Raw genomic sequence first — 26,503 nt, forward strand, 5'->3', positions numbered from 1 at the left:
AATCCTTAGCCTAATTATTGGAGTTAATTTTGTGCTAATTTATTGTAAAGTTGTGTTTTATCCAATCTGCCTTCAGTATCAATTAAAATATTCTTCCTGGATAATGATCAACCAGCAATTATTTTAAGATTTCAATACAAATTAAATTTATTTTTGTAAATAAACCTATTATTATTATTATACAGTATTACCATTTGAGACATCATCAGCAGTGGATTTTTGACATTTTTTTGTTTATAAATGTCATTAATAATAATAATTATAGTAGTAGTAGTAGTAGTAGTAGTAATGATTTCATTAGAACACTTGGTTTTTGGGTGCCTGGGAAATAATTAAGATGCCAAACAGGGTCAACAGAGGCCCAAGAACAGGTTTTTGCTCAGATTTAGGCCACAATTATTATGGATTTAGTTCAAATTTAAATTTTGAATTACACATTTCATTTTTTACCTGTGAAACACAAACGATTATTTGGTCTCATTTTAAGCAAAACTACATTTTATTGGCTCATAAATTGTACAGAGGCAATAAAAAAACAGTAAAAATGCTCAAACCAATCACACATGAGTGTAATTCCATTAATGTATCCACAAATTAATTAAAAAATTATAGTTGCACACACTGTAGCACTTATTGTGGAAGATTAATTTAATGAATTTATCACACACACAATAATATAATAGCAATATAAACTACTTCAAAACTCTAATTTAGTTACAGTAAAATCACCCCACATATATTATTAAAGTGAAAAAAAAACATTTTAATGTTTCATTGGCTCCATGTACCCTTCTTTATCATCTCCAGCAGAGGGAAGCAGTCATCTTTGCTGTATTTCTCTTTTACCTTTTCTACTGCTGGGCTGCTTATGAGTCAGGATTGTATCAACTCTGCACACTCAAAACCTTTCACAAGTTACGAAGGTTCCCAAAGTGTTTAAAATGTTGCATTCTAATGGGCAATATTAATTTAATTTGCAATTGTATGTACTTGACAGTGTTTTGAATCAGAGGATATGGTCACGTATGCTTAAGGTACTGTAGTTTAAACTGCGGATTTAGTAACTTGTCAGTCTGCAGCCATGTTTGTTATGGTGAACATGGTAACACTATGAAGATTGTGTTTCAACTTTCAAGATGCACCTCTGAAAAGACCTTTCTGGTTTCCTGTAAGTTTGTTTTTCTATCTGTTTGTTTCAAAGATTTGACTAGATAGGCATTCATCTCTGCTGCCTCGGTTAAAATGGGAAAAAAAAATTATAATTTGGATATAACATAAAATGAATTCTAGTAACTGATCTCATTAGTAGCTGTTCCTATATAGCCAAAGTAGTTGCAAACATTTAGTTTTTTAACCTTTTAAGTCCACATGTAGTGATAACGGGGTTTTAGATAGTCTGAATCTCATATTATCACTAAAATGAAAAAGATCAAAGATCTGCAAAAAAGCTGGATTTTCTAAACCATCGAAACAGTCACCTCCTGCTGTTTAGTGTGCAACCAAAATGTGCAAAATGCACCTTGAATATTAGTGTGTGCCTTGAGATGGTTTCTGTTTGTCTGTACTGTGGTGAGCTAGAAAGAAGGCTTATATTGCTGAGGGTAAGCAAAGTTATTATTCATCATTCCTTTTCACTTTCACTGGCACTCAAGTGGCAGGATGCCCTAAACAGTTCCATATAGAGAGACATGTAACTGCTTCTAGCTAATGAATTTTATTACTGTGTATGTCCCGCCTAACTCTGGGATATGACCTACTTAGACACAGATGTCTGAGTGGTATGCAGATGGCACTGGTTATGTGAGTTCAGACATGAACTTGATGTGGAGATGAACATGATTAATGATGACTAATGCAGCTTAGTAAGAGGCTGAGAGATCTGGTTCATCTTTTCCATTCAATCAGTCAGACCAAAGTGAGTTTCTTCCACACAGACAGAGATGACCACATCATTCAGCCAGCTGGGAACAAACAGGCACACTCACAATGACGGGTCCCATTTGACTCATAACATCAGTCTGAACTGCAATCCTGAGCTCTGACATGATCAAATACAGAACAATTAAATCTCTGTTCTCTCTCTAATCTGCAATGTATGAATGTGCAATATAAATGGAGGAAATATATAAAGAGCTAATTGAACAGTCTGTCTTGATCACTTGTAACACACCTTTAAGTCATAAAACAATTTTTCCACAGTGTACATTGAGGTTACATGTTCTCTGCTTGTTCTGGCACTTCATGGAAGCAGTTTTACATTTCGATTGCACTGAATTTTCAGGACCCCCCCCCCAACCAAATTAATTCTGGTTGCAACATTACATTAGACAGGAAATTCTACACGTGTTGTGCGTCATTGTTTACACATTTCCCTGTGATTCAACCTGGAATATTAGAAATCTTTATCAACTTCTGCAGCTACGTTCATTTGTGTTGATTTGTAATGACAGATTCTTGAGCATTGGAAAGGGGCTGCATAAGATGTACTTTTCAAACGAAGAAGGCAGTAAACACCCTTAACTGAAACCAGTATGTGTGCAAAGGCAGAGGATTATCTCCATCTGCAGAAACTGGCTAGTGGGAGCAAGAGAGCACTTGGCTTCCAGGGGCCAGTTCCAACTGCCCTACTCCTTGTCTACGACATCTCTCAGCTTCCATGTTTACTGCTGCAGTGTCTGCTCCAGGCTCCCTGGGGCCCAGGCTCCAGTCACAGATGCAGGCAACCCCTCCACATCTTTCACCACCACTGCTTGTGTTTTCACTTTCTGACTGTTTCTTGTCTCCGCCCACAAGCGTGCCTCTCAATTTCCAAGGGGACCAACTAATGCTCCACCCCTCTCACTCTTCAGGATTCAGATTGCAGCGATGTTGGAACTCTTGTCCATACTCATGGATCCATTTGTTTGCCACTGGAACATACAGACATATCCAAACTATCCTCAAATATTTTTAAGACAGAAAAAACAGCAAATGAAAGTTTTCTTGGCCTTGCATTTTTTAAAACATTTGAATACTTGGGTTTGACAAGCACATTTCTTTCTAATAATGCATGTGGCTTCCAAAGAAACACACCAAATGCTTCTGCAGCTGATTTGTGGTGATTAATATCTTTCTTGTAGGTTTAACTGGGTCCCTGACACATTTCAGGGTCGAGAGTTCGCTGGTGTGGACCAACCAGCAGTAGATGTTTAGCTTCCCCGGTGCCTGAACTGCACTCTGTAATATCTCTAAATCCATGACGCACCACAAATGTGGCCTCGCTGTCGTACATTTGCTTTTTTATAAGTGGTGGAACAGTGGAAAACAGACCATGATATTAATGCAAAAATGCTCAGAGTGTTTAAAAGAGAACAATATCATAAATTGCTCTGGCTTACTTTTTGGCTCCTGTTGGCAGCAGCATCACATCGTACTTTGTGTCTACTAACTCACCCCATTTGTCTCCAAAAAGCACAGGGCAGCCAGCATGCAGGGTGTCTACGTCTCCTTGACCGTTTCTATGGAGATTCCACCAGAAGATGGCAGCTTTCTGTGAAAAAACATAAAATGACAATTTAGAAGTCAGAAAAGTGGTTTGGTCCAAAATAAGGTTCCAAGTTTAATTATTTTCATTATCAATTAATATGACTAATATTTTCCTGATTGGTTGGTTATTTGGTCTGAGAAATATTAGAAAGTGGTAAAAAAAAATGCCCCTCAGAGTTTCCTAAAGCCCAAGCCTATTCAGACACATTACTGATAAGTAACTGACTGGTTATCACATGATGAGTTAATAGTTTAACCTCTACTTGTGACATCATTTATACAGGACATGCTGGCTGAGCATAAATGCTCTTTTAAAGCAAAGCCCTGTTATTGGTTACATGAATTTATAAAAACAAAGTAACAAAGATGCACAGGCACCACACTAAAACAGAAATATAGAGTATTTAAGTTATAGAGAAGTATAAATGAAATGATTCTTTGTCTGCAGGTTACTAATTCAGCTTTAATCTAAATATCTCAAACATGCTGCAATTCAATCATGAGAATAAGTGTTTTGTTGGTCATTTTATTACTTTATGACATTCTCTTATTTTCTGTATAAACAGCCAGGAAGTGAGATCTCAGTAAAATGAAAGGTGAAAGGGTAAACCCCAGGGATGGCCTGGTGAACTTTCCACTGCAGCTTCTGTATCAATCTCAAAACAGTTTCAACTTCCACTGGAATTCAGCTACACAATAGCAGTATAAAAACAATCATGGCTGTTTTTGACCTGTAAGCATTTTGACAGCTGCACCAGAGAAAGACATGAAGACAAAAGAAGTTGCTTTCAGCAGCTCATCACATCTGCAACATGCTTACCTCCACAACAGGAATGCTGAAGTTGGCATAGATAAAAGCTGTGGACCCACCTGCCTCGACAGAGCTGAGCTGTGGAAAAAGACATTCCTTCATAGCTGTCTTGTGTTTATGTGCTCTTGTTATGAAAAAACCTCTTAAACTGATTAACAAATTAACAGACTAAAGGGACAAATAAAAGGTGTAAAGGCCAAATTATAAAATTATACCTATAATAGAGGTCAGAGACAAAATACAGAGTTTGGTTTAAGTTTATTGCTTGAAAAAACTTCTACAAAATTATAACTGAGGTTTCTCAGGCAGTTGTTCCAAAGTCTTACGGCGTCCTTGGCAAAGGCCTGACCGCTTTCTTTTTAGTTTAGACTTTGGAACAGCTGACCGGGACCTGCCCAAGAAACTCTGGCTGCTGTCTGGGTCACACAGGACCAGAAGATGGTTAGAGTAACCTTTACTCACATATATCATGAAAGTTGCCACTCGATTCCCAGTTTTCAGCCTGAACACCGGACTTGTTGGTGACTGGACGCAAGGACATGTAACAAACATTAAGACGTAGCAGTAAATGATAAACGTAAGGACAAACACCATTCATAGACTATGAAGTATAAAATTCAACCGATGAACAACTTACTGTAGCATGGTCAAAGTGAGGCTCATAATGGCCGCCAATCCCATAATTCACCACTTGGAGGTACTCGCCATACGGATGCTTCACATTCAGACCAGTGAGCATGGAGATCCTCTGGTCCAGCCTCCCAACAATAGAGTGTGCTGAACCCTTCATCCATGCACTAGAAATAAAACATGCTGGTCAAGTTATCTTTCATTTGCATGCTTTAAATATTTTGGTTTCAAAGTACCTACTTCTACAAATGTGTGTAGTTCAGTTTGCAACAAGACTATCGCTATAAACATGCTAAAAGGAATAAACTACCTGATAACAAACAGCATATTGTAAACAAAGAGTAATAAATAACTGACTTTTAAATCATTTGTACCTCTTGCTGATGCGATAGTCTGCTGTTGCTTGTTTCTCTCCAGCTGCCACCACAGATCTTCTCAACTTAAAGACAGAAAACAGCATCTTATGTTTGTTATTGTTGCAGGCGTTAAGTTGTTATGTCCGGCTGACAGTTCTGACAAAGTGCGAGTAACAACATAAAATCATGCTCCAATGATGCCTTCATAATGACAACTGAGAGCAGAAATGGAAAAATAAAAACTGCCATAACAATCGACTTGGATTAATCTTACCAAAATAGAGTTGTTGAATAAATGCACATTCTTGACTGCAAACCAACAAGAAGGGTGTAAAAGTGCACATAAGAAGCCTGATATGACCACAGTCTAGATACACTAGTTTCCCCATAAGTAACAGCTTCAAGTTTCAATTTTTCATTTTTTTCTGGAAGGGAGTCTAGGGAAGTCCAAATGTTTTGGACCAAGAATGCTCTAAAACTGCTCATCTGTGATTTACTTGCACTGCAGTATTGCCTCACTGCATTCTGATTACTACACACCTGTTTTTCAGTTAGCAGTACAGTATTCTATGTGGCACATTACAATATTCCTCATTAATTTAACTCCTAATGACATGCAGGTACCCTATGGCTATGAAAGGACATTACGTCGTTCAAATCTAAGGGAATTTACTAAAACATATCAGGAGAGGGAGAATGTAACAAAACAAAGTATCTTATCTCACAAATTAATCTCAAGACAAACCTGTACAGTGACTGATCTGTTAACGTGGCCTCATTCATCCAGCTGGAACAAAGTGTAACCCATGCTCATGGTTAATGAGGGCTGCTTGCTGCTCCAAACTATAATATACAGTATATACTAAATACCAGACCCTGGGAATGTTGTCAGTGAACCCACTGGCTGACATAATGATGAAATAAATACAGGGGTTTCCATTTGAGCAAAGCATGGAAAACTCATTAAATAATGGCAAAACCTCAAAAAGACCACAGGGCACCAGCTGCACAAGTTGGCCAACTATTCCCTAAAGCAACCGAGTCAGCATACAGGCAGCAACTCTGAGATCAGTACTGTAGCTTCCATTAATTTTAATTTTCAGATAACATCTGTGTTTAGATATTGTCAATGAGGCTCAGTGACAGTGGACTGAATATTTACCAGTGAAGCCAAGCATTGAAATGTGTGACAGATTTAGCCGTTCAGCCAAGTTTTCATGGTAAAGTATCCTTAATTCCTTTCAGCTTTCTTAAATGACTGGAAACAGACCAACTCTTCCTCCACAGGATCTTTCCAGTAGGAAAATCTCCATGGCTGGCTTAAACCATAACAGCTTGTGAGCTCTACAGCAGAGACATTATCAAGGCATATGTACAGAAGTCTTTTGTTTTTTTTTTACAAAAAAATCCACTTTGACAGACCCTTCATCGTGATTAAAAAAAGACTTCACTCAGCTAATTTTATTTTTCTATGTGCTCATTGCTACAGGAAAGTTTAATCAGCAAAATATATATAAAGTATCAAAAGTAAAAATAGTCATTATGCAAAGTGACCCAATTTACATTAGTGGATTGCTCCTGCAGATGCATTAATTTGGAAACACCTTTTACTTTTGTTGTGATCTGGTGGAGTTGTTATGAGCTCCTGGAACTATAACAAATCATCATCTTTTAAAGACTGCTAATATGCTAATCTGCAAAGTAACTACCACTGTAATATAAATGTACAATACTTCCCTGTTGTAGAATAGAAGTAAGTAAAATAAAGAAGTACAAGTACAAGTAAATAAAAAAATCACTTGAATAAATGCTCAAGGAACAAATACTCTCTGTGATAACGGCAAGACAAACAGTACCAATGCCTGTAAATGCACAAGTGTGTTATTGGATGCTTCGAGTCAGAGGGCAAGAAAACTTTAAGCACAGTGAAAACGATGAACATGTGTTGGGTGACCGGTGACACCTTATGAGTATTGTTCATATTCTAGTCAGTTGAAATCAGCTGTAATTTTTCTGCCAATTCACAAGTTGTGCCATGGGACACCAGAGGTTGCACTTACAAACATGTAAACTGTGTGCCATCATGAAGACAGCCCATAAAATATGGATGTAGAAAAAGAGGAGGTCCACTTTAGGTAAGTATCTCCAAATGAGAATGCACTACAAGTGAAATGAAAAATATTAAATCCTGCTAAGAACCTGCCAATTTCAGTAATGAAAAGCAAACACCAGGGGTGGAGGAAAATAAAAATATGTTCAGAGACACAGTAAAATTACCAGTAATACCAGCAGAAAAAACTTTGCAGCTCCACTTTTTATATGTCCCATGAGGGAAAAAACAGAAAACAGCACATTTCCTCTTTTTGTTGACAAAACTCTACAAAACAATTTGAAAACTTAATTGGACTAAAAATGCAGGATGTGCATTGTAAAAATTGGTCTCTTTTTCTTAATTGCTAGAAAACCTGATATATTGGAGACACATGGGCATTTTTTTTTTTTTTTTTTTACACACAAGTGATGAGGAAAATGCACAGTATTGGCACTTACTCCTGGCTGGGCAACCCTCTTGATGTCTTCAGCCTCTGTGTCAGTGATGAAGTTGTGGTATAGGACCACATATGGCTGTAGGCTCAGCACTTCGCGTTTCGCTGGCAGCAGGAGCAGACCAGGATTGTCATTAGAGAAGTAGTCACAGAACAGTCGGGGGTTTTCAAAATGCATTGGCTGTTAGGAGAAACACACTCCCATTACAAGCTTGCTTGTGGATCTTGGCTAAAATGTAAATTTGAGAATTTAGTCAAAATACAGTAGCTGTTTAAATGACAATGATATGAATGTTTTGCTATGTTCTAAGCAGCATTTTGATGTTGTCAGTCCAAGCCTAAATATCTCAGCAACTATTGGATGTATGATGATTAAATTTGGTATAGAATTTCATAATGCTGAGAGAATGAATACTGACTCTGCTTATCCAGTAACTTTTGAGGTAACTTATCATCAGGTCAGGAATTTTATTTGTCCAGTACTTTGGTTTATGAGCAAATACCTGCAAAGCATTCCCATCAGCTAGTTAGTGCTAATTAGCAAATATTAGCATCCTAACATGCTAAAATAATATTTTGACCACCAGCATAATAAACATTAGCATATTAACATGATGAGATTTCATAAAGTACAAAGTAACAGTCCATTAGCAGTTGAAGAAAAGTTATTTTTTTCATGTCTACATGCTGCAAGGGTTTTCACCACAAAACATAATTTACCCAGATCGAGGAGCCCAAAATTTGCATACCAAGTATACCGCTGAAAAAGCCAAATGTAATTGCCCATTTGGTTGTAATTATACAAATAGAAATCCTTTGGTTGTTGCATTAACTTAAATCTGAACCTTTCCAGATAGTTCCTTATACATTTGTTCAGAGTTATTAATTGTGATGAGACCTGAGAGCCTTGGGTCTGGCAGAGTCTTTCATAAGTGTCCCTGGTCCTTAAATACTTGGAGGTGGGTCTCCTCAACCCATCGCCCGTGGGTGGACTAGCAGCAACCAGCAGCTTCTCATATTTCTTAACATTCTGCAGAACTCTCCCATTCACTGGATCTGGCAAGAAAAAGTTCACACTGTTCAGAGAGGCAACGATACAACCAGTAAGGGGGATTTATCGTATTTAAGTTCGAGAAACAATTTGACTGAAAAGATTTACCATGATGCAGTAACTCCTGAGAGAGGCTCAGAGCGTAGGAGACGTTTCCTGTCTGAAACAATGAAGGATTATAGAGCAGCGCAGTTCATCTATGATCTTACAGATGTTGTCCTTCTACCTACTTTAAAGTGAGAGAAGGCCAGGTGATCCAGAGCATCCTCTAAACTCCCTTCATTCTCAAGGTTCCACTCGCCTCCTGTTCTCCTGAAGAGATGCACCGACTCCTCCAACCACGGCACTGAGTGGTAGTAGTCTTCCTGCTCATAGGCCACCTGCGTAAAATAACATCTGAGTTCCTTTTAATTACTAATATTTGAAATTTTCACAATACTTTGCAAGGTTTTGGAGTTGTAGTTTTGTTGAATTTAGCAGCAGTAAGATTACATTAGTTCCAACTATGTCTGTGACTAAATTATCAGTGGTTGTGTTGCATTGTGGGTAATGTAGGCACCAGGTTTTGACAACAACCTAGAATGTATGGAATCAAAATGGTATGGATATCTTTGGTTCTGCTGCAGTGATGTTGAGCCTTTTTATAGGACTGAAATACTAAATTTGTGTAGCAGTACAAACACCTCTTCACCTGGTTTCAAACCCCTTTTGGAGCTGACTTGATTTGATTAAGTAGGTGCTGACTACAGTGGGTGCCTTACAGCACCCAGAGAAACAGGGTGGCATAAAGGCTCCTATGGTCAAAGGTTATATCCACAACTCTTCCAGGCAGAAGACAGACAAAAATCCCAGTGTACCAATTACCTCCACAAACACACACACAAACTCACACTCAGCTGTTCCACAGGTTGACACCCACTTCACAACATCATACCCCATAATTAAGGAGCTGTTACTCTCTACACCAACAGGCTAAAGAACCAGTGAATTCTAACAATTCATACAGTTAATATGCAGCAGATCTTTGTACTGCCTAAAGGAAGCTTTGAATTGCTATTCAATTCAGCTTTGGAACCACTCCCAATAAAACTCACAAGTTCCTGTTACAAACCCTTTTACTTTAACAGCCATATATAAGCACATGCACTCAGTAAAATCAGTCCTTTACTGACAACACCCTCAGCATCTCTCTTTACAGATTGTCTCAGATAATCTCAGCCTCAAAACAAATGAAGGCAGGCTCTGCTTTTTGCTTCTTGATGTCTGCTGCATGTGATAATGTCTTTTCCATACAGTAGGATTTTTCTCCCACATAGTGCCCTGCCCTTTACACATCACCGTTGTACATAAACAGTGGAATTTATTCTGCTTAGACCTTGTTTTTTTCCTTCTGTACTTGTACAATAGCATATTATTCCTCACAGAAATGGATTCCTTTCCTTAGTACTTTTTGTTGCTAATACCTACTTCGAATACAGGATTTATAGTGGAGTTTTTTTTTTTTCCAGACTGCTTTTTTGGTACTTATAAGGATTTATGTCCCTTTTCTCCTAAGGATATTAAAAAACACAGGAACATAAATGACTGTGTACCTTTCCAACCAGAAAGCAGTCATCACCAGACAATAGGACAGACACTGCAGGCGTGTAGATATCAATAGGATTGCCATTACTGACTCTCTGGAAACGACCCCTCACGAGACTTGCGACTTGGAGAGTGTACACGTCCTGCAGCCTCATCAATGCCTTGGCAGCCCCCTGGAGGTCTTCCAATGTGGGCAGTCCGGCCTCCTCCTCCTTGTAACTAGACCTGAGGGCTGGACACAGAGGTCAAAAAGTGAACTCGAGGATGAAGGGTGGGGGGTTGGGTGGTGACAGCAGAGAAAGGGGGATGTTTAGCTATCATAACCAGATGTGTGCATGTGAAGCTAGCTGTGAGCCAACCTTGTGCATTCTCCAGGGCTTCGTTGCTGTAGACTACATTCAGCCATTCTGAATGCAGCCGCTTGACCAGGGTGAATGCCACCAGCGGGTTTGCTATCACAGTCTCTGGGCCTTTGTAGAGTTCAGAGTGCAGGTCAGACACTTTGGCATAAAAGCTGTATAGATGCACAAAAAGAATGACAAGATGGTTTCACATGTAGTATGTGAGTCCTGGAACATTTAGGAGCTCCTGGAAATCTAAAAACTGCTCATAGAGAATAATATGCTCTTTAGGCCGAGCAAGGCCAAAAGTTATATTATAACCCTTTATTTAGTGAAGTATTGTGCTGTGTATCCATTCAGACAACTGACCAGTTTCAACCCCAGATGGTCTTTAATAGGGTAGAAATAGCAAAGACGATGATTACAAGCACTCAGTAGAGACAATTCAGTGGAAATCAAATTGCATAAAATAATGAAATAAACAACAGATACAGAGAAAACTCTCACAGTAATATCAGAAGAATAGTTAAGAGCCATACACATCTTATCACACACAGGATATTGTAGACTTTTAAACAGTGGCCACCCAGAAGGATGGAAACCTGCATCTCATATTGTCAGAGCGGATGAATAAAGCTGATGCATGACAGGACTCATTTTCCAACTGCACACCACAAAAGCCACTACAAAAATCTGCTGCTTTAAATGTCAGGGCCCACTATAAAATTAGAAGCAGTCATTTCCACAGAAGCATAAACAGCCTAAATTGGTGAGAAGTGACTTCTTATTTTCCATCAATCATCCTGAGTCCAATATGATTAAGTCAAGTTAATTGTGTTCATAAAAAAAAAACCCTTAAAACAGAACATAAATTGTTTTATTCCCACCACATTGAAGTCAAGTATCTTCAGATCAAAGGTTTCATCAGATGATCAACTCCAGTAGATAATTTTTATAGCCCATAATTTAATAAGATTGAGGACTCCCAGCTGTTGATCTGACCAAACAAACCTCCACATGTGTTTTCATCATCATCATGTCCAAACACTTGTCAATTATTATTTACTTAATGGAGCAGCTCCAGGTTTGCTCACTGGATGATAAGATCACCACACCTGCATGGCTATTAGTAGAAATTAATTTGCATGTTAAAGTATTAATGTCTTATTGATTTCTAGTGTGCAAACGAAAAACTTCTTTTTTGTCCTCATCTCCAGTGTGTCATCATGCCTGTTGCTCACCGTTTGATGTCCTCCAGCCTCTCCAACTCGTGGTCAATATAAGTCCTCAAGTAATCGATTAGCTTCCGTTCAACACTGATCGCCTGCTTTACGCTCAGCAGCGACGTGTACATTTCTCCTACAGACAGGGGGATCACGGCTACAGTCAGGAGACCCCAGAAAAAGCAAACACATGTAAAACACTTCATTTCCAGGGCAAGAAATCAACTTTGCGTTAAAAGTTTCCTTCCACAGCAGCTTCGGTGAGCAACACTGAGGATCGCCAGGATTTGGTCCTGACACTCTCTGCGAGGACCAAACGTGCCTCTGCACTCCACATGGGGATCTCCTTCAGATCTGGGATCAGTTTTCACTGACCGGCCTGCAGCCTGCAACTCATCCAGGACATTTAGTTTCTCCTTATAGCACTCACCTGACAGGTTTGTTTAGCTACTCTCAAACAACAAGGACACTAAAGTCTGTGGCGTTTGGGTCGGTTTGTGGAGCTGTTTCTGAATAAATGAGCTGCCCGTTCAGGGTTTATCCTAGTTCTTGCAAATTTATAAATAAATCTAAATGTACTTATTTACCACTTTTATTATAATTGTAAGTTTACTTGAATACTTTGAAGTGGGCAACTAGAGTTTCAGTCATTTGAAGAAATAAGAACATATATACAGGTAGGCAAATTAAATTTGAAGCTACAGCGACACCTACAGGCAAAATATTCGTACAACAAACAAGCTGCAAAAATGAAGCTCTACAGCAATAGGAAAAGTCTAAATTATTACTGTTTATATTATTGCTGTTTCTTTACTATTGTCCTTGGGATGTGATATGATGTGCAGAAAAAGTAACAAAAACAACCAAAACATACAATGAATTTACAGGTAACTTTAATAGTGGTCCCACCCCCAAACACGGATCTACATTAATTAAGAGTATCCTGGCCTTTAATGTCACAGGCTGGTATGGTAATTTGATGCTGGCCTTGCATAGAATAAAGCTACATTCACAATACCTGTTGAAGTGACTCAAATCAGATTTTTTTTTCATTATATTTAGAGGTGTTTCTATATTTGTGTCCTCCCCAGCTACATACATGAGAGGGTGAGAATATTAGGAACACCTCTGAATATAATGTAGTCCAATACAACATCACTTTTAACTATCGGCTCAATAATAAACATATAGCTGAATTTACACATTTATGACAATTTCACTAAACTAAAACATTTTGAGCTTCATAAACACAGATGTTAAGGCAGATGTGTTGCATTGAATTGTATACAATTGTACAGGTGTACCTAATAAAGTGACCTGTGAGTGTAGCTTCCATCATGCAAAGTGCAAGTATAAAACTAATACAAACATGATATTCCTTTTATGACACATATAGTCACTATTATACTTTGCATATTTGTGCCTTCTGAAGGAGGCGATAGCTTGCAGGGCTACACCCTGTATTTATAGTTACTCTGAGACATGTACGATCACCAGCAGTATATTCAGAAAAACAATTTTGACAAAGTGTAACCAGCATCAGATATGGTTACTACAACTATATGCATTCAAGCCACAGTTTTGCTCCCAGGACCAGCACACTGACTTGTACATGAAAATACTGTATCAGTGTGCTAATTTACAAGAAGGGCTTGAAAAACAATGCCTATGTTATTGTTAGTATAACTTGCAATTTTAAGCTTTTAAGTGTTTGAGTCTAATCAAAGTGGAATACAGTGAACCAAAAGCATTAGCTTGCCTGGTGTTCAGTTAAGTTATGCATAATCAGAACTACAGACTTAAATGTAGTGAGACAAGAGGGTGAATTCCAGAGCCAGGCTTACCATATGATACTTTAAATTCACTCATACATTTGAATAATATACTGCTGGCACAGTTTTACATTCATTGCCTGGTTTATTATTAATAGCGTTGGATCTATAAAACTAAAATTTTAATAAAGCAGTGCTATGTGCATACAGGTTTAATCAGTTCTTAATTGTTGTTCAGAGCTTAGATCTAGCTGTCTTCTAAGTATTATAAATGTTTTAATATTGTCTAAAGCTTTAGAGTAGGATGGTATAATATCATTGTTCACTCTACTCGTGTATGTCCACAGATTTTTTATAACATTTATTTCAGTACTTCCCAAATTACATAATATAATATTCCTAATGAGAACATTAATTCAGTTAGTCTGATAGCTGACATAAAATGGATTAACCAGCATAAAAACTGTTAAATTATCTAAGTTCAAGCTTTGCTAAAATTGACATTTGCCCATTTTGAGATGATGAACTTCCCAAGTGTTATAGCTCTAATTATTCCACTTTTAGGTTGACTTTTGTTTTAAGATGACTTGCAGATTTGTAAACCTATCCTTTAAGACTTTTCATAAACCACAGATACCCTGTTTAAACATAACAAATACACCCTATGACACCTTACTGTATGTTTGACAGTTCAGTCAAAACTTGTTCAAAGAGCAGACAAATTGTCATACAGCTGGCCTCTGATGTGGGGTTTTGACTTTATTTGAACAGCAGAGAAACGTTTTCCCGATGTAGCCTCTGAGACTCTGATCTCTGAAGCCATAGATGAGCGGGCTAAGAAAACGTGGGATTAGCATGAAACAGAAGAAATTAAAAAAGGCAATGTCTTCGGGTTGCCAGTTAGCATGCAGCACTATGAGAGTTTCAGTGATGGGGTGAGTGAAGGCCAACATGCACAGCAGCAGCTGAAAGCCGTGTAGCACCACAGTATGCATGGCTTTGCTTACGGATGCTTTGTCTTGTCTCAGCTTCTGAGTTTCCAGCAGTATCCTTATATATGTAAAGAGCATGATGACAGCCACTGCTGCAAAGAAGAGCACATTTCCAACAGCTTTGAATATTGTCTGAATTGGAGTTGAGCTGACAATGACATTTTTGCACAGCACAGGGGTAGAGAGGACATCCACAGTGAGATAATGTTTCCCGATGGAGTAGTCAGTGATTGTGAAAATACAACTGATGAGCCACAGACAAAGAATAATGATCCAGATACGCTCTGAACGCCAGGCTGCGGGACGCTGCAGGGGATAGAAGATGGCAACATAACGCTCCAGTGACATCGTGGCCAGGATTAAGGGTGTGTTTTGGAAAGTGGCAGTGGATATGAACAACAGAGGAACACAACAGACAATAGGAAATTTCACCTGACCCATTACAAAGAGGAAGAGCAGCACAGAGGTCAAGAGCTGCAGGGTGTCATTGATCAGCATGTAAGTGAAGAGGATGTAACGTGAGGTGTCCAGGAACTGCCTGTGAGATGCAAAGATGTATAGCATGACAGCAATGCAGCAGAGGAAGACACAGAAGAAAGGGATGACCACACACACCTTGATGATCACAGAGAAGCTTTTGTGGGAAGTTGCATTGTTTGGAAGTTCAGACAGATTCTGCATTTTGCTAACTGAGCAAACCTGTTAAAGAAAAACATGAATTAAAGGTCTATATACATAAAAAAGAAATGAAAAACACTTTCATATTGTAAAGTTTCATTTTAGACGAATAAAACTTGGCTAAATGTGAAAAGAGCAGCATGCCACCTATAAATGCTTGACATAAATAAAGTCCATTATCAAGAGAAAGCCCCAAATTGTAAAAAAAATAAATACAGCTTTGACTTTAAAACAGATTGTCTTCACTGTCACTGAATACAGATTTCAGCTTTAAAAGTAAAAGCCAAGTCCACTCACCTAATGTTTCCATCAGTTCAGATTTTTAGTAGAACATATCTTCAATGGACAACATCGCTGGGAGATTGCTCCCTGTATCTGAAGTGTTTGGCCTCTTCAGATAATCTTGACTCAGGCCTGATCCCTCCAGAGATACATTAATTTCACGCTATCGTCATAAAGCATTTAGTTCTTCATTAGCAACAGATTTCAGTGGGGAGATGGGCTAATGATTTGACAGTGCTTTATTTTGGCATTTATCAAAGGAAACTCTAAACCTACATACAGTATATATACCATAACAGTGTATATAACATAAACTTTGAGCAGAAAAGTTTATGGCATAAAAATAATTGAATCAAAGTGACTTTTACAAAACACCTAACAAAAGGGGGCAAGTGATGTTCCACTGAACTCAATTTAGCATTTGCACACACTGAAGACCCTCTTAAAGCAAAGTGATGAACACAGACAAACTAATTTTAAAATCTTTATTTTTTTATATTGTTATTGTTAAGTGTTCATAGTTTGTTAACATGGCTTCTAGCTGGCTCACTGCTCTTACCACTGACAAGGCCCTCCTCCAGTTTTTCTGCTTCTTAAAGCACACTTTTGAGGTACACATTCCTTATCACAGTTACAGATTTTTCTGTAACTTTACTTCTACTTGGCTATGTTAGCCACGGCCTTCTAGTTACCTTTAGCAGTTAAAATGAGCTCTGCTTTGACCTGCCCCTATATTAAAATGGTGCTAACACAGTGACAGACCAGTAATAATACACCAGTATAATAGAACAACTTAAGAGACTAAATTTGACAGTGGTCATACTACATAATGAGTAGACTTAATATTACTTTCTATAATATATTTTTTTATAATACTTACATACACTCACTTAAGTAAAACTTTGAATGCAGGATGATAGAGTATATTTTTACTGTGTGACTACATATATGCTTCACCTTCTGTGAGATGAAGTGATCAGTAATGCCAGAGAGTTACAAAGAAAAAAAGTTACCTTCCCCAGAAAAAAAAAAATCAGGAAATAGAATATCATTTGTACCAGGATACAACTTCTGTAAAGAGATTTAAAATATAAAAAGCACTGGGCGGTTTTTGAAATATGGTTCAGGCTTGTAACTTTTATCCTGTTCTTTAGTTTCATTTTGCTGTGAAAAGAGCAAAAATACTGGCAATTTGTTGGTTTGGATTCCATATGCAGAACCTATTAAAAAAAAAACACACACACAAAAGTGTCGGCTCTCTCGTGAAATTCACACTAACTAGAAACGTGATCACTGCACACATTGTATAAATACTTTCAGCAGTAAAGACAAGCAAGAAGAAGCTGGTAGAAAAGTAGACTATGCCACTGTCAGAAACTACATAGACTTAAAAAAACATGGGTCAGCTTCCATTCTCAGGTTTATAGGTTTGGAAAGAGTCTTACATAATCCAAGGGCAGGTGACATCATTAAACAGCGACTGAAAAGAGAGGCATACTGGGTATGCACTGTGGAACCTAATGGTTTAAGTGAAATTCTTGGTTTTGTAAGAGGAAGTGACAAGATCTTTAGCCACAGTTAACTTGTCCTTGTACAGGAGAGTTGATAAAAGGCCTTTAAAGGCCATTAAAGGGTCACACTGCAGTAACAATCATCTGTCATAGGCAGCAACTTTGCAAAAATGTTTGTGCACAGTGTTGTATGTGGTTTTTAAAAATACTGGCTTGAAAATCTCCAGTCCCAGTCTTCCAGACCTCTGATGTTATGTAAAATTCATATATGGCACTTATTTCAGCTGATTTTTTAATTGGTTTATTCTTTCATCCATTCACCAATTTTTAATCAGATCCATGAAATAATGATTAATTACTGTTATTAGAAATTGTTATGTGCAGCAAAATATGTGTGATCAGTGCAAGGCTCTCAGTGATGTCTTTTATACAGTGACATATGAAACAGGCGTTCAATTATATTCTTTGTGGTATTAAAAAGATCTTTAAAAAGTCTTTAAGTGCAGCTGGGTAAGCACACCACAATTATTGTTAATGTAAATCAGTTAGTAGAGGGCCTCAATTGTTCTGAAGTAGTAAGTATAAAAGTGATCTACTTGCCTCAACCAAATAATCCATAGCTCCATCCTGTATGAGAAAGCAGCACAGTTGCCGCCTAAATGTTGGAAACCTCACGTGAAGTCCTGGTGCATAAAGTCACAGTGCAACAGACCCTTGGCCAGCAAAAATATTTTCTCTGAAAATGAATGACGGTAATGTGGTTATAGTTTAATAGATAGGCAGCTCCAACGTAAACTGGAAGAGAACATCAGTGGTGGTAAAATGTCCTTTTAAGGATTTTGTTTGTTTGTTTGTTTTGGCTGAAGCAGCTGGAAGGAGGAGCTCTCATATTGATTGCTGGCACTGTGGTGATTCTGCTGAGTGGACACTTTGAATTAACTGGGTCAGTTTATCCAGCTTTGTTTTGAAAAGTGCACAGCATGAACCGTTGAACAAAGTCTTTTGCCAGTGTTCCTCAGTGCTTCTGACTGTAGTGTAGATTGAATGTAATCGCACATGTTGCTGTGGATGAACATCTGTGACCTGTAGATGCCATATCAATCTCTATCGAGATCATTCCATGCCTGAGGATTACCAAAACAGTTCTAAGCCTAAGTGAAAGGAGATTCCTAGTTTATATTGTTGACTCTTAATATCTTCTCTTCTGCTGCAGTGAAAGGATCTACATGGTTTTATGCAGTTGTTTGGTCAGCCATATTTTTATTCTGGGAAAGGTCTTAGTTCCAATTAACATAGTGAGGAACAAGACAACTTTGTGCAATGGTTGAATTTGCTGCAGACTTTGATATACTTGTGTGATCTAAGTGATGTCTGTGCACAAAGTTAGCATTTAATTTGCTAAAGTTACTTTATAAGGTAAGCTTGCCCAAACTACCATCAGTTGACTGTTGACATACACACACAGTTTGAACGAAGAGCATAATCATATTCTTTAAGGGGGCATTTGCTGTAGGACTCTTGCATTAGGCTGCATTAGTTTTAGCTAGGTGTACCTAATAAACAGCCAACTGATTGTGTATGGCCTCAGCATTGTTGATGAGAGATGTGAACAACATGAGGGATAGTCAGGTACGTAACAGGATTTTCTTCAGAAACCTTGTAGGTTTGATGTAGACAATACTTTTATGAAAATTTTTTATTGAATCTGTTCTTACCTTTTTGTTCTTAAGCTGGTGTAGTCCCTTAAAAATCAGAATCAGTTACAGGGTATTGTCAAGGCTTGTAATAACATTATAGGCTTGACCCTGAATGACCTTTACCAGCTCTATAAAGCTTGTATCTGTACAAAGCCATGTCAGCTGTGGCCAACAGCAGCGATTCTATGTGCACTAAATTTATGTTGCTCCCCTCTGGATGTAGATATAGCCTATCAAGATGCAGAATGAACACATTCGAAAATTCTTTTATCCCAACTGCCACAGGCTTCCTAAATAGTTCTTTGCGACAATACATGTAGTGTGTGTGCTACTGGCTGCACAACAGATCGCTCCTCTAGGGATAAATAAAGTTACCATTTGATCTTTGGATCATGGTTTAAATCATGGTTAAAGGATATTGAACTTAAGACCACCAGGGGGTCGCTGACCACTCGCTGAAAACCCCTGAATTAGAGGATCAACTCAATGTACAAAATATAAAATATACGTAAGTTTGTAAAAATAAAAACCATCTAATAGACAAAAGTCGATTAACCTGCATTTATTTAAAAAGAAATGTACAGATACATTTCTAGGTCATCAATGCAACACTGCAGCAATGGGTTGTAGGGCTGCTGAGTGGTTTGTTAAAAGACAAGTGGAAACCATCAATAACACAAATCTGACACCTGGTGACATTTTTGATGGACTGTTTGTTGACAATGGTCCAGTGTCATACTTTTACACAACACTACCGAAGTTGGTACAACAACAACAGCAACATTTGCATTGTTTTTGAAGATGATGAAGCCCATAAAGAGATGTGTCTGTACTCAAAGGTTTGGCCACATGTTCCCAGTGAATTGAAGGAGAAAATGTGGCCAAACTTTTGATTGGTAGGGTAACGTGTGTAGCACTGGAGTTGTGTATTGTGTGTGTATCTCCAGAGCACAGTTAGAGAACTTGTCCCATTTCCCCTGCTTAGTAATTAACAGACTGGCTTATAATTAACTTAAAGCTCCAGAGTCTAATTGTGCAACCTAACGGCTTCATTTGTTTGACAAACAGGTTGTTTCTGAGAGCAGCTCACTGGGGGCTCGGCAGCTTGCACAAGCTCTGCGTCATCCGTCAGTAATCAGTCTGCAGGGAACCCAAATCTGTGGCCAAAACAAACTTTCTGTTTCCGAGCCCCTGAGAATGCCACATCAGCAAATAACTTATTTGCAGGCTATAGAACAAAATAAAGGTTACTACTAAACCTTTGGCAAAAAATATAGTGAAATGTGAGATGGCATAGAGAAGTGGCAAATGCACTTAGGTTATGTTCTGTGAAATAAAGAACAAGAATTGATAATATAGGTACAGTAATGGTGTGAAACAGATTTAACACAAAGAAACTTGGCACAATTTAAATGTTGTGTCTATTAAAATTCTCAGGCTGTCTGAAGGTGCAAAAATGTCTGGTCAAAAAAACCCTCCACTGTAAAGTCATGATGATTGATTGATTGATTGATTTATTCTTTTTATTCTTTCAAACATGCAGAACAGAACAATGAACAAATGACAATAACACACATGATTACACATATCCAACCAATGCTAATTCAAAATCAGTTTGCTTACACCTATTACATGTTTGAATGGAGTAGGAAGAAGTCATGATTAAAATGATAAAGTGGGTACAAAACATGTAAATAGGCCTCATAGCAAGAAGGTGCCTGACACACAAAGGAGTTTGCATGTTCGTCCCAGGTCTGATCAAAACCAGATATAGCGCCTTTTTTTTTTTCATTCTTCTTTCTTGATAAAACCTGGCATCAACAGTAAAACACCCAAAATGCAACTCAGAGGTTTTGGTATTTTCTGGTATTAGCATGTAGCTTCAAGTTAAGAGCAGTAACAGGCTAACTCCCTATCATTTTCCAATTTGTAGTGGTCAACCCCAACCAACAATGACTCAAGTGACATCACTTGAGGGGCTTCAGACTTCAGACAGCTCTATCTGGAGACACAGAAGGTCCTCAAAGTTTGTCTGAAACCACTCCCCCATACTGTCTATTTGATACACACTCAGTAATCCACTCAACAGTAAGTAAACTGAGATTTCAGGCACTTTGCCATTTTGTGTCATCAGCTGTCACAAAACCATTTTTAATTTATACAATGCATTACATTATGGTATTGTTATAGAGTACAAACCATGTACACAACTTCTTTTTTTTTTTTTTTTGCTCCATTGTGGATCTTCTGAGGGCACTGTGCAGTGCATAAATATTATACATAATTTATGCACTCAAATAAAATGGCAGAGAGTATAGTAACTAGGGAAGGTTTCAGACACCAGACTGCACAGTATGAAAAACACAAGTGGAGCTAATAATAAGTGGCAGCGACACGTGTCCTCTGTGTCCAGTCATTTGACTTGTCAATGTCAGAGGTCACATTGTCCCCATATTGACAAAGACATTATGCCAATATCATTTTGTATTATCTTTTTAAAATAACTATGTATGCATTGTATGCATTTTGTAAAATATTCCAGAACCACTAATTTCATGAATTAAAGTACAATTTTAAAATCATAAACATTCAAAATCATTTTATGATAAGGTATAGTAAAAAAACAACTGTCTTAATTACTATAAAACTTTTACTGTCTTGACCTACATATGCTCACGCACGCACACACAATAGTGCAAAAGAGAGAACGAGGGAAAGTGTTTGTCAAATGAGCAACAGATCAACCTGCACGTAATATCGCTATCTATGGGCAGATAACACTGAATACGCATATGTGCAGGCAGAGTCAACAGGTCGATTCTTTTTACGCAATGAAACCGATGTGGGGGCCTTACAAATACCCACGGGACGCGGCAGTTAGTAGCAGTCGCGCAGACTGGAAGCTTTTTAGCAGCAAACAAGTAATATCAGATACATTCTCCAAGCACAGCAGATCTGCTGTAGTTAATCTGCAAAATGCAAGCTGTTCGTCAGTGCTCGCTATGTGCCCGCGGCTCTGCTGGAGGATTTCTGCGACATCAGGCAGACATGTCAGCGCTGCGGACCAAGAGCGTGCCCTGGAGAGGAGCACGCCTCCTAAGGTAGATTATGAATACTAAGCAATGTGGCAGTCGCCAAGTGCTCCCTGTTGAAACTTTGGCAATCATCAGACTGCAGCCTGAACTGCTATTTAAGTAGTGTAGACAAGATATTATGCAAAAATGTTAAGTAATGATGTCTACAGGTGAAATTTGCTCTGTAGCTTATTCTGGGGCAGTCAGTGGCTGTCAACTGTCCCTGTCAAGTAAACAATTAAATGTCATTAAATCATTGTGAAATTGCACCATGTGTATAAAGTTTCAGCAGCTTAGATAGTAATGTTAAAACAAACTAAAGACAATTCAATGCATTATTTATATTAACTTCAGGTATGACTTCACAAATAGCACCTGCAGCTTTGGCTTCAAATTATAAGATACAACACACAGTACTACAAGACTGAACAACCACTGGTCCTGACTGTAACAACCTGTCTTTTTTTATCTTGTCCCAATTTCTCCACAGCAGTTCTGAGAGTGTCCTGTTCAGCTGTAGGAAGCCTGGAGTCCAGAAAATGGAGGAATGGATAGACCCTGTGCACATGAGCATAGTGTCTTTAAGTGTTGGCCGGGAGAGTTGTGCTGTCCCTGTTACGCAGGTGGGTAACTCTCCAGTCAAGATAATACAAGCACCAGGCCAAACTGCACAAATCTTACGTCACTGAAAAAAAACAATTGTTCTTGTTCTTTTTACTTTGTACATGCAGAAATTGAAGGAAGGAGTTTAAATACCATTTTTCCTTATTTGTAGCAAGAGGAAACCCTTTCTCATGACTCCCTGATCAGAAGAGCAGCCTCAGTGGTTACAGACAGTTCAAGTACTTTCCTTTCTCAGACCACCTTGGCTCTCATAGATGCCCTTACAGATTATTCAAAGGTAGGTTTTCATCTTGCGTGAAACATTATATCCACATCTTAGAGCTGCCAACCCAAATCTGGGAGTTTAAATCATCACTGAAGTCTATATGTTTCTACAGTAGATCTGATGTAATCATCATGAGTTGGATCTTTTTGTCCTTACATAATTTTATAGTGAGAATAGAAATGACACTGGGTCCAGAGTGCCTTAATGTTTTTGCATTTAATTGGAGGTTTACACATGTACAAATCCAGCAGATGTTTGATCATGTAGACAAAAAATACTATAAGGATGTTATTAGCAAAAGTGCCCTGTACTGTTCCTGATTGCCTGTCCCTTGGTGCTTTACAGGCTGTACACACACGTATTGCTCTCCAAAGAAGGTATTTGGTCTCACTGGGAAAACTGACCCCAGCAGAAGAGGGTTCGCTCCAGCAGCTGATCAATATCCAGCGTGCAAAGGTTAGTTTCTGTTGTCCTCTTTGGAGGAACGCTGCAAACCAACGTAAACATATTTACAGCATTCAGTTTTATATTGAATTTGTCTCGTCTCTTTGTCCTGACAGATGAGCGACAGACTAGATGAATGCAAACGTTTTGAGTCAGCCTGGATCAATGCTGTCAGTCTGTGTAACATGGCAGCTGAGGCAGCTTACACTTCAGGTGAGTATAATGTGTGCCTGAGTGACTGGGACCTGGATTTTGTTAAGGCTTGAAGTAAGAATGAATATTTGGTTGTATTCATGATGATGGATTAATCAGAAAATTAAAAGCATCTCTTTTGTTTATGTTGAACTTTACAAAGTGTATTGATCAAATGCTGTGACTCAGCAGATTTTTTTTTTAAAGAAAATGGAGTCAGGGATCCACGCCTCATTTTTTGTTTTTTGTTTTTTTTGTTTGTTTGTTTTTACAAAAGCTGGTGTTACAGTACATTAACCTTTGAACTTTCTGGGCAATTTGACAGAATGTGTGTTTTCATCTGTGTGTTTCCAGGAAGTGAACAGGCATCCATAACTCTGAGAACAAGCATTCAGGTGGCCCAGTCACAGGTCGAGGAGGCACAGAAAATGTCAGCAGATGCAGATAAGAAATTAGCTGAGACTAAAGTCGAAGAGATCCAAAGAATGGCGGAATATGCTGCCTTTCTAGAGGACAGTGAGGAGCATGAGGTGCATGAGGCCTATCTACGAGAAGACTAAGACAAAAAGAGAGATACTGGAAAAAATGGGAAAACTGCACATTAAAATGCCACTGATTTCATAGTGATAAGGATTTGTTTATGAAAACTTTGACCTTCCTTATTTCCATAGTCCTCTCTCCCTTTTTAAGCCTGTTGGATCTTTACATGCTTGAATTTATACAAAGTCAAAAGACGATGAAATGAATTGGCAACAATTTATAATTCTTTTAATAAATCATTATTTAAGACTATTTATTTGATTACTAAATGTCAGCTGCTGATCCAACGTCACATCACAGTGTGTATTGCATGTTTTGTTGTAACAAAGAGATTTTCTCTTTTATAAAACTTTTTGTTGCATTGTTTTTTCACTGTTCACATAATAGCAAATAAAAGAATCTATGTATAGATGACTTAAAATATGTTGACCAAATGTTTTTGTTATACAGTGTCCCAGGTTCTAGATTTTAAGGAAACTAAGCTTTAGTAAGTTAGACTGGAACTTTATGCAGACTAAAGCTATGTTCACATTACCTGCTGAAGTCACTCAGATCTGATCTTTTCATGTAAGCATGAACAAACCAAATCAGATGTTTTTCAAATCAGATCTGGGCCACTTCCATATGTGGTCCTGGTTATGAGTCATGTGTGATATTTAACTATGTGATCACTGTTAGAAAGGTCAGATTGGAATTCATGTTTTTCTCTGTGTCTCACTCCTCTGTGCTAGTAGTTATTGTCATTGTTCAGTGTCAGCGCCTCACAGACTGGTTAAAATAAACACAGAGGAGAGCAACAACAGTGACTGACTGACTGTATGTGCCACTAGAAGACTGCCAGTAAAATTACCCAGTTTATATCTCACAGTATCACAGCCCTGCTAGCTCACAGTCTGTGTGCACCAGCCCAGCTCGACACCCCTGCTTGCTAAAGGACAAATCTGCACACAGAGAGCAACAAAATGATTCATCTTTTTAGTCAAATCATGTTTATTTGATATAAGCTGTATTTTTACCTATAGAATTAAAACTGCACATGATTTTGTCTTCTATATATTTTTACTTCGAACAAGTAAAATATGTATTACCCTATTCAAAACTATTCATCTTATTAGTCAAATCATGTTCATTTGATATAAGACAAAGGAAGCATTGTTTTGCAAAGCATTAAAAAGGCCAGAGGACTCAAAGGCCACCATATATTACTGCTGAATATTGTGGCAGCTGTTGGTTGTAATAATATAATATTCATAGCTAAAATTGGTAAGCTGGTTTAGACGTGTTCAGAGGATGGCAGACTTAATGTTCCACAGTATTTACCTAGTGCTTGCTGCCCATGTGCCCTCATGAGAAGGGTTAAAATTCTGTTCATTATAAATGATAAACTGTATTTTTACCTATAAATTTAAAACTGCACATAATTTTGTCTTCTAGATATTTTTACACCTAACAAGTAAAATATGTATTACCCTAGGATTTTGATGTTTCAGGGCCAGAAAAAACTTTTCATCTCTGAGGCCATAAATGAGAGGACTCAGGCACCTTGGAGCAAGATAAAATGCTACATAGTTAAAGAACCTCACATTATTGTATGACATGAAATCAATCTGGAGCACAGCAGCTTCTATGAAAGGGCACCACAGCTGGATGAGACAGAGCAGCAGCTGGACTGCATGAAGAGCCACTGTCCTGAGTCCTTTCCATGTTGAGTTTTTATTCTCTCCTGATGCAGCTCTGGCCACTTTCATTATTTTAACATAGGAGAAAGCAATGATGATGCACATGATCAAGAAGTAAAACTGAAACACAGCTGACCTAAGATGATTCTGCCAGCTGTGAAAAATGACAGTCTCCCCGAAACATACCCTGTACTGACTGTAGAAGCTAAGGGGTGCTGAAGCAAAAAAGGAGGAGAGAATAACAACACAGGGCACAAAGCTGAGGATGTGAATGATGAGGATGTAATGTATAGTTCGACATGTGTTGCACAGCTCTGCATGTTGCAGGGGCATGCAGATGGCCACGTAGCGCTCCAGGGTCATTGCTGTCAGAGTAACTGGTGTGACTACAACATACAGGAATAAAAGAACAACAATAATGATACATAAACACACATGCATAGTGATATTAAAATTGGTGAAGATGAGAAGGATATCAGACATGAATAGTAACAAGTTATCTGACAGTAATGTAACAGCAAATAAGATGTAGCGTGGAGTTGTATAGAAGCATTCCTTTTTAAAAAAGGTCATAATGAGTAAAAGGTTGATGCAGAGAAAAATCACTATCAGGATCTGCACAATAACAAGCCAGACCCTTCCCTGCAAGAAATCAGTGGCAGTCAAAGAACTTTTAGTATCCGTAT

General features: G+C 38.2%; 4 protein-coding genes across 5 annotated transcripts in view; 1 reads left to right on the forward strand and 3 right to left on the reverse strand.

Annotated features, from left to right (window-relative positions):
* Positions 1-559: 559 nt before the first annotated feature.
* On the reverse strand, positions 560-12,656 carry p4ha3 (prolyl 4-hydroxylase, alpha polypeptide III). The gene is made up of 13 exons (XM_020588625.1): positions 12,086-12,656; positions 10,863-11,017; positions 10,512-10,735; positions 9,150-9,299; positions 9,028-9,079; positions 8,767-8,924; positions 7,873-8,049; positions 5,341-5,405; positions 4,974-5,133; positions 4,799-4,861; positions 4,346-4,414; positions 3,433-3,529; positions 560-2,909 (listed from the first exon to the last, which is right to left on the reverse strand). Exons 1-13 carry the CDS (start codon positions 12,271-12,273, stop codon positions 2,839-2,841), a joined length of 1,629 nt encoding a protein of 542 aa, XP_020444281.1. The 5' UTR covers positions 12,274-12,656; the 3' UTR covers positions 560-2,838.
* A 1,908-nt stretch (positions 12,657-14,564) lies between these two features.
* or95a1 (odorant receptor, family 95, subfamily A, member 1) lies at positions 14,565-15,512 on the reverse strand. Its single transcript, XM_020588624.1, has one exon. The coding sequence runs from the start codon at positions 15,510-15,512 to the stop codon at positions 14,565-14,567; it is 948 nt and encodes a 315-aa protein (XP_020444280.1).
* Positions 15,513-21,742: 6,230 nt separating this feature from the next.
* On the forward strand, positions 21,743-24,420 carry LOC109953201 (diablo homolog, mitochondrial-like). Of its 2 annotated transcripts, none has more exons than XM_020588626.1 (6): positions 21,743-22,100; positions 22,564-22,696; positions 22,849-22,974; positions 23,308-23,418; positions 23,523-23,619; positions 23,953-24,420. In XM_020588626.1, exons 1-6 carry the CDS (start codon positions 21,976-21,978, stop codon positions 24,156-24,158), a joined length of 798 nt encoding a protein of 265 aa, XP_020444282.1. In that variant the 5' UTR covers positions 21,743-21,975; the 3' UTR covers positions 24,159-24,420. The 2 variants fall into 2 exon arrangements, with proteins under 2 accessions (XP_020444282.1, XP_020444283.1); XM_020588627.1 differs by having other exon boundaries at positions 22,567-22,696.
* A 599-nt stretch (positions 24,421-25,019) lies between these two features.
* The window catches only part of LOC109953196 (nociceptin receptor-like), a 10,710-nt gene continuing 9,226 nt past the window's right edge, over positions 25,020-26,503 (reverse strand). The window contains exons 4-5 of the mRNA XM_020588620.1: positions 25,608-26,459; positions 25,020-25,079 (exon numbers count right to left, since the gene is read on the reverse strand). Of these exons, the coding sequence (XP_020444276.1) occupies positions 25,020-25,079; positions 25,608-26,459 (912 nt within the window). The remainder of the gene's footprint in view (positions 25,080-25,607; positions 26,460-26,503) is intronic.

The sequence above is a fragment of the Monopterus albus genome, unplaced genomic scaffold (genome assembly GCF_001952655.1).
Source record: "Monopterus albus unplaced genomic scaffold, M_albus_1.0 scaffold574.1, whole genome shotgun sequence".
Lineage (NCBI taxonomy): Eukaryota > Metazoa > Chordata > Actinopteri > Synbranchiformes > Synbranchidae > Monopterus > Monopterus albus.